Source organism: Egretta garzetta, unplaced genomic scaffold (genome assembly GCF_000687185.1).
Source record: "Egretta garzetta isolate BGI_Z169 unplaced genomic scaffold, ASM68718v1 scaffold215, whole genome shotgun sequence".
NCBI lineage: Eukaryota > Metazoa > Chordata > Aves > Pelecaniformes > Ardeidae > Egretta > Egretta garzetta.
In genome coordinates, this window is record NW_009259719.1 from 5,738,853 (window position 1) to 5,747,342 (window position 8,490).

General features: G+C 46.4%; 1 protein-coding gene across 5 annotated transcripts in view; it reads right to left on the reverse strand.

Annotated features, from left to right (window-relative positions):
• GLYCTK (glycerate kinase) overlaps nucleotides 1-8,470 on the reverse strand; it is a 15,902-nt gene extending 7,432 nt beyond the window's left edge. Inside the window, exons 1-7 of one of the 5 annotated variants that reach the window (XM_035894722.1) lie at nucleotides 8,374-8,470; nucleotides 7,490-7,666; nucleotides 6,924-6,994; nucleotides 5,335-5,381; nucleotides 4,585-4,630; nucleotides 2,278-2,389; nucleotides 1-387 (exon numbers count right to left, since the gene is read on the reverse strand). In XM_035894722.1, coding sequence (XP_035750615.1) covers nucleotides 1-278 — 278 coding nt within the window. In that variant the 5' untranslated portion in view covers nucleotides 279-387; nucleotides 2,278-2,389; nucleotides 4,585-4,630; ... (2 more) ...; nucleotides 7,490-7,666; nucleotides 8,374-8,470. The remainder of the gene's footprint in view (nucleotides 388-2,277; nucleotides 2,390-4,584; nucleotides 4,631-5,334; nucleotides 5,382-6,923; nucleotides 6,995-7,489; nucleotides 7,667-8,373) is intronic. The other 4 variants (XM_035894723.1, XM_035894726.1, XM_035894725.1 and 1 more) reach the window with 4 other exon arrangements.
• Between the last annotated feature and the right edge of the window lie 20 nt (nucleotides 8,471-8,490).

Below are 8,490 nucleotides of genomic sequence, written 5' to 3' on the forward strand. Positions count from 1 at the left end.
GCTCGCTGCAGGCTCTCCTGGATGCCTAGTGGCACGTTGATAATCCCCCGAATGAGGTGGTCTCCCAGGATCTCTTCTGCTGCTGCAGCCATCCCCAGCACAGCTTTGCCAAAACCCACCAGGTACAGGTCCCTCTTCACTGGAAAGGCCCGTCCCTTCACCAGCAGCTGAGGGCACCTGTCTCCCTGGAGCTTCACAGCCCTCTTCAGCATCTGAGCTGGCTGGACGGTGCCCACCGCGCTGCGGAAGAGGGACAGTGCGTGCTCATGGAGGGACATGCTATGCAGGGTGGCTGGGCTGAATCAATCTGCTCGGTGGAGTGGGCTTGTACACACTCTGCCAACACTGGCCAGGCCTTGAGAGCTGGGGCAGCCAGCACCCTCCAACCTGCAAGGGAAAGTGAGCGCTAGCAGAAGAGGCAGGGCTGTCACAGGAGGAGTAGGGAGGTCAAAATATGAACCATGGAGCTCTAGTTCCTGTTGCCTCTAGATGAAGGTGCCATAGCAAGCAGCATTTTCAAACCTCTGCCCAGGCAGGAGGGAGGGAAGGAGAGTGTCACATTCAAACTACCTGTGAGCTTGTGGTTCCCCTGCATCCCATCACCTCCTGCAGGGAAGGTGAGCCCTGCCAGCCAGCTTCCCCATCGCTGTAGATTTGCCACTGGCAAGCCATCATTTCTATTTACTCAGTTTTTGATGCCTTTCCAAACTGTGGAAGCTGCTCTCTGTCCCGGAGAGAGTGGGGTGTATGGGTGGAACAGTTTTTCACTACATTAACTCCCTTCCTCATGCTAGCCAAATGCTGATCTCATTCTCTGGCTGTGCACTGCCCCATGTGGCCCTGCAGCATCAGACAGACAGCGAGAAACAACAGGCTTGCTGGCTGCCTGATCCCTTGCTGCTGGTGGCCACAGAGTCCAGTAATGAGGCTTCCCCACCAAAAAGTAAATTAACACAAGGCTTCATTTGCTTTTATCTTTTAGTCCTCTCATTATCCATTAAAATCACATTTAGACCCAAATAGGACTTCAGATCCAGGAGAAGTTGCCAGCCATGTCTGTGAAAGCCCATTTGAGCTCATCTCCACTGAGTATTGGCATTACATTCAACAGAGATGAGCATGAACCAAAGGATCTCGACTGCTCAAGGGCAGACACTTGTCCTGACAGAGGAAAGGCAGCCCCTGCCAGCATGCATGTATCTAGTCCCTCCTAGCATTTCTCCTTTCCTCTGTTAACCAGTAGCAAGGTCACTGCTGGTTTCTCAGGATCAAAGATCCTTGTGATCTGCATCTCTCCCGCTCACAGGAATTATGGTGCAGGCAATTAAGGCAGGGTGCCAGGAGGCTGAAGCAGCCCAGGCAATGCACTCCATCACAGACCCATTCAAATTACCTGAGAGAGTTAATCCTCTCTCTAGTAAATAGATGTGTTTCGGTGCAAGGCCTTTGGCTGGCTTCTTCTGAGAGAGCTCACAAGTCCAGAGGTCTCTTTGTCCTAACACTCCCATAGCATTGCAAAGTGTTAATCATTAAGCCAGACAAGCTTTCCAACAGCTCATCTGAGTCTAAATCTGCCTTATTTTGCTGCAAGGACTCAAAGGCTCTGTGAAAACCTCCACACAGTCACCTTCTCAGGCAATGACACTTGGGCACACTGAAATCTATTGGACAAGGGACTTGCAGGGAAAACTATATGGAGAATCATAGGTTTGCCAGAGAAAAAAATGATGCAATGCTTAAGAGAAACAGATTTTAAAGGCAAAACACAGAGCAGATAAACTACCTATCTACACTCCCTTTAGGTACTGGTCAGGACTGGCTTTTCAATCACAAGGAGGGATAAAAGACAGGGTATCCTGACCACTTTGTTATTAGACTCCTAAACTTCATGGCAGCTGGTGCTGCCAGCAGTTTAAACCACTGAGCCTCAGCCCTCTTACAACGAGGGCCAGAGTAACCGTGCTAACACCAGTGAAGTCAGCTGTACGCCTCTCAGGAACTGAGATTAGCATCTCCGTTCCCAGCAGGTCTCTGATTCACCTGGCAGCACAGTGCAATCAGAAGAAGGTGTTACAGAACAGAGGTGCACCACGCCCCAGGTCACCTCGTCTGAGCTGCGATACAGGGTTTGCAGAAGTGGTTGGAGAGAAAGGCTTGAATGGAGCCAGGGGAATTTAAGAAAATAAAGCCCCAAAGCTTTTAACAGGCTCTGTCTCTGCCTTGATGTTTCTGTGCATGGCTGACCCTGAAGACCAGGGGAATTGAGCACAACCAGACCTGCAGCTGCGGCTCCTGTCACACGTGCCCTCCTGGTGGCTCCGCTCAGCTCCAACTCCAGACACGACACAGCAGGCACAAGTTGTTTAAAAGCAATCCTCTCCTACTGGAGCTGAAAAAAAAAAATGCCAGCTTAATTCATCTAGCACTTGTGTACATACCGCTAATGCTTGCTCTGGAAAGCATTTCACTACAATAGCAGGCATGTAATCTGTTTTCTGCACTCTGAACTCAGATTATATTTTAACCATCGAGGCCAGAGTCTGCTGAAGTCAGCACGTGTCTTTCCATTGCTTCTAAGGATTTTAGGGCACGCCGTCTGACACTGATCTCAGTGCACAGGTGTAACCACAGTAAATCCAGTGTAAACCCCCCCCTGTTTTTTTACAGAAGTTATCTAACTTTACACCAATGCAACAGAGAACTGAATTTGGCACAGACCCATTAGCTTTGGAGGTCTCAGTGTGTACCTCTGCTCCTTGTCAGCTCTGATTAGACATGCAGGCTCACTGGAGGCTCCCCTTGGAATGGGGGTGCTGCTAATGATGCCACAAATCCATTTTTATGTAATTTATTTATACAGTCTCAGGCACTGGCTATTAAATGGCATCAGGGAACAACTATAAATCAGCATTACAAAATCCACTGTAGATATTAACAAAAAATAAAGCTCCTACTCATTTTACTAGGGCTTTAAAAACAAGATCAGAAGAACTGAACATCACCCCACACTGAGAAATAGGTAGCCTTGGAAAGAAAGACAATCCAAATGGCAGCTCCCAGACTACCTCCACAGATGCTGGGTCTAGAAATTATGTAATTGCCAGTTAGTTGCTGTGTATTGCACGTAGGGAAATTACATCCTCACATCCCTGCGTTTTCCTCTTCCCACTGCTGACTGGGAGGAATCTGGGCTGGGAGAAGGGGCTGAGGACGTGACTCATATTGCTTCACGCATTAATCTTTGTTCCCCAGTTTCTCAGGGAAATCACATAGGGATGAACGAGCTCTCTTCTATATGGATATAAGGTGACACGCTACAGGCACTAGGTGGGTCTCAGGTTTTACACCTTCCCTTTGTCCCTGCTCGGGATAATTTAGAGTTGGGGTATAGACAGTCTTTTGGAAAGTTTCCTAGAAGTTTGCGCTAAGCTTAGGAGGAAAACGATGCTAAGAATTGCCTGTTCCAAAGAGAGCAGGAGGACTGTAAGGGGTTTAGATTAATCCCCTTTAAATGAAAACTTCCTCAGCTTTCATTGATGAATAATGTTCACCATCTACATACTTGTTTGCATACATTACCATTATAAGCTCTTTCTTCATAGGGCTCCTCCTAAGCCTGCAGAAATTTCCACTGTTAATGCTCACAACAAAAAGCAGCAAAACCCCAGCTCCTCATTTTCACCATCTCTGGGAAAGAGGGAGGGAGAGGAGCTGGACTGTGATAAAATACAGGCAAAGCACTCATTTGCATTACCTTTCATTAACTTTTTAATTAAAGCAATTCTGCAGGCAAGGAGCCAAAGTCAGAGGGAGACAGAAACAATCCAACACTAGGGGCAGAAATGTGGTAAGATGCCAGGTAAATTGGATGGTGGCATGAGACCAAAAGCATGGACATAAGGGGGCATGGTCTGAGCCATGAACTCAGAGCCACGCTGGGGAGGAAAACAGTTGAACAAATGAGTTGGCTGTGGATGTGCAGTGAGAAAAATGAGCCAGCACCTTGCTCCATGGCAGGTACCTGAAAGCCAGAAAAATATTCCCTTCTAGGGGCCAGTCTGCCATCACTGGGCAGAACTGAGCTATTCCAGGTGCTGTGGTTGGAGGTTTGTTCAAGGGTTGGCATTGCGGGCTTGCAGTTTTCTTGAAGTCGGGGCAATTGGGCTTGTTGCAGGCCAACCCAATCACACATCGTTTCAGGTGCTGCAAGATTGGAGGACGCTGTGTATTAAGGCTACGGGATGGTTAATTTAACTGAGATTTTCAGGGGTCTAAGTGAGTTTATTTTTCATGTTATTGGGACTTCTCTGGATTTCCCCCAGTGTGGCAGTGATCAGTGGCTGGCCCACCATGGGTCAATTCCAAAATCCCCGAGGGGCTTGGAGAATATTTGAGATGGCAGTGGATCAAACCCCAATTGTTTGAGGATAATTTTGAACTCAAGTTCTAAAAGGCAGATTACATCTTTGTTACAGCAGTAAACTACCAGACACAGCAAGTTTTAGCAGTGTCTCTCGCTACTCGTTTTTCTTGCTACATGACTTTCTTCTGGCCTCGTGGTACATAAATTACCGATAGACTCACCGAGGCTTACCGCTTCCATTTTTCATGTATTACCATGGGAGTTTACCTGTGAAGTACAACAGAGCAGAGATTTTACTGCCTTAAACTCCCATGTTCCCACTTACTGACACATCTTTTCTATCATTTGATGTATCAACTTCAATTTGCCTGGTGAGCCCTGCTCAAACTCAAACTTGCTGCTCCAGATGGTCCCAAAAGCATTACAAGAAAATTTTCCAGGAGATGCACTGAATCCAGGAGGAAAACAAAGCGGCGAAGGTTTGTTCCAAGTGACTATTCTGGGAGGATTAGATGGGGGATTTTTCAGACTAATCTCTTTAAATGAAAATTTCAGAATTTGATTAATTTTTTAATCTGCACATGGATTTGCATAAAATTACCACACTGCCTCATTCACACTTTGTAAAAGAGAAAATGCCTGCAGCTAAGATGGACCAACTCATCCCTGGTCAGCTACGAAGGGTCCAGTACACAAGTGGGTGCGCAGGGACAGGGTGAAAGGCCCTTTTGTCCCCGCTCACCGTGGTGCTCCTGCATCACCAGCTGGGAAGGAGGATGATGGTGGACAGAAGCAGTACGATGAGACCAGAGAGTTGCACAGGCAAGGGAGGAAGTAGGATGGAGCCTGAATACCTTTTTTTCAAGAATATGCTGAGCTCTGGGAAACCCAGGAGTCCTAATTTCCAGTACATGGTTTTCTGTATGTTTCTTGGAAAAGAAATATGTTGCTCTCCTGACTGATTTACTCACCAGGAAAGTGTCAACAGGGTCTCTTTGCCTTTGATGGGGAATGTAGCCTAAAGCCAAACACGGGAAAGATAAGTGTTCTGTTCAGCATTTTATATATATACATCAGTATCATTAGTAAAAAAATTAACTGGGTTTGACATATGCATCTTACTAGTTTTTCTAGGTCACACTCCCTTCACTCCCTATATACCTTTTGGAAATGATTCTCCCATGCACTGGGGATTGCAGGGAAGAAAAATTTTTCACTAAAAAATCCTTCTGTAGCACAAGGCAGAACAGCACTACCCTGAAGCCAAGTCCATGCCAAGTCTACTTCCTTTCATGCTGTAATTTCTCAAACGCCCCATTCTGAGTCAACTTGCAATCAAAGTTGAGAGTCATTTAAAATACAGGGAAAGATCATAGTATTCTAGGGAAGATGAAAAGTTGCCAGCCTTGAGGACTGGAATAATAGAAAGCAGTTGAAATTCAGTACTGCAGAATACAAGGTCATGCTCTTTGGGATTAATAGCAAAAAATTATGAGCTCCTCAGTTGGAAATAATGTAAGAGGAGAAAGAGCCAGGAATATTAATCAGTCACAGGATGACAATTACGGCTGCCCTCTAGGCTGAGACAAGAGGCTATGGGGAAAGCCGCAAGCGGCAGATGTAATCCACCTTGACTTTAGTGAGGTTTTTGACACCATTCTCATAAGCACGCTGAAGAAGAGTGGGCTGGGCAAACACAGTTAGACGCAGTCACAAACAGCTTGACCACTGGGCTCAGAGGGTAGAAATCAGTGGCTCGGGGTCTGGTTGACAGCTGGTAATCAACAGGGACTCTGTTGGGGTTCGTGTAACCCTAGCAGCTTCATTAGTGACCCGGAGGGTAGTGCAGAGTGCCTAATTTGGGGGAAGTACTGACGGAGCCACCTTCCAAAGGAACTGAGACAAACTCAAGGTCAGGGCCAAAAGAACAGAAACCTCATGACGCTCAGCAAGGAGAAGTGTGAAGTTTTGCTGCTGGGGCAGGATCCCCGTGCTTCAGGGCAGGCTGGGACCCAAGTGGTGCAAACAACTAAGGAGCAACCTAATAGCAGCTACAACTACTTGGAAGGTGGTTGTAAAGACAGTGGAGATGAACCCTTATGGGTAGCGGCAGAAAGTATAAGAAGGAGAAATGGCCACAATTTGCAAGCCAGGACATTCATGTTGGACATTAGCAAACAGTTCTTTATAGAGAGGGTTGCACAGCACCGACTGGATCAGGCCACTTAGAGAAGCTGTGGTCTCTGTGCTAGGTGGTTTTCAGCATTTGGCTAGACAAAGCCACGGCCAAGCTGATCTTGTACTGGTGGTAGTCCTGCACTGAGCAGGAGGGTGGAGCAAGCAGCTCCAGAGGTCCCTTCTCCCCACATTTCTGTGATTCTATGTGGGAATTACAGTGGGACAGGATTCGACGCTCCAGAGTTTCATGCTTAGTTTCAAGAGCCCATGAAGAGATACCAGGTTGTAGGATACAAGTCCTCAACATAAACAAGCCTTCAGTCATAACCACCACCCACCAAGAACCACCACTCCGAACAGAGCCCAACAGAAATATATTCACCCGAGCAGCGCTGTTTCCAGAAGCATCTCTCTGAAATTCATGTCCATCCATCTGAGCAAGCATGGGTCTGTCTGTATTGTGCAGGTTATGGTAGTATCCAATACAGAAATGCATAGGTAGAATGACTGCATTTGATCAATATTACTCGAGCAGCGATTAAACATTTTTTCCCATTAACTAGTTTTGCAGGGGCACTATCCATAGTTCCTATTTAATGTGACATTTTGCTAGGAGATCCAATTATCCTGCCAGATAAATTCCAGCTTGGTATAAACTGACAAACTAAGTTCCAACGATTAGGAAGAAAGGCAGAAGAAAGACTAAAAAGGGAGTGACAAAATATCAAATCAACAACCCACGGTGTTATACAACTCTAAAACTTAGCTAAGTATTGTAGGTGTTTTGAAGTAAATTGTCTTATGATGGTATTGGTGAGTCACCTTCAGGGCCTACATGAGATGATCCAGGCTTTGGTTGTGCAATTTACAGTGTGGAAAAGGCTTGCCACTCTGTGCTTCTCTAAAATCTCCCATCAGACAAAAATCAATTGTAGGTTTGGAACTGACCTGCAATGGGGCGGCTGACCCTGAGACCCTTGGAAGGAACGAAGGTGTCTTTTGTTGAGTGTCCTTAGACTCCTGTGTGAAATTCTTGTCTCCGTTTCACAGTAAAAAGCAGTGAATCATTCTGACGAGCCAATCTCACCACAGGATGAAAAGGTGAATCGGGTTAGATGTCTAAACCTGTAAGGGTGAACTCTAGTGAGCAAACAGTAAGAGCAAGTAATCCCAGAGAAGACTTTTGTTTCACTAAATCATATATGCACATAAAATAATTAAGCATTTTTGAATGATGTGCAAGCAGACCTTTGACAATAGCTCACGGACTTACTGTTGTCTGACCACAGGAGGGCAATATTATCCTAAAAGCAAAAGCAAAATCTGTTCTGGAGACTACAAAAGGGAAATGCAATTAACGTTTATGAAAGCATCTATGGTTTATTTTTTTATTCTTTTCATTCTGAGTTTCTGGGGGACTGAAATGACAAAAGATCTGGTGTTCTTCTAAAATTAAAATAGCGGGGTGCTGGAAATCTTCATGGGGTGGGAGATTCTCCTAACTGTTTAAGGTACGAGATGTACAAAAACACAAACACGGAGCCTGACATTAAGGTTCATGATAGGAAAAAAGTAACAGTTCCAAGGTGCCTGTATTGGAGCACCAGCCTCAAAAGCCAAGGCGTCTTCCTCAAAGGTTAAGCATGCGCTGCTCATCTTCACCTGACGCCTTACGTGGTGTAAGACCGTAGTGCTGTAGCTGTGGCGCTTCTGTAGTAGCGCTCGGAGGCCGTTTTGAGAAAAATAAATAACACTGGGAAATAAAAATGTGTAATAATAGAACTGAAAGTTCGTGGGTGGGGAGGAAGAATGAGAAAGGGATCGTTGCGTACTTCGAAGGCGGGGGCTCTAACCCTGCCCCCGGGGCCGGTACGAGCGCTCGTGGCCAAGGAGCCGCGCGCTGTCACCGCAGGGGCCCCGCGGGACCCCCGGGAGGCCGGCGCAGGCCA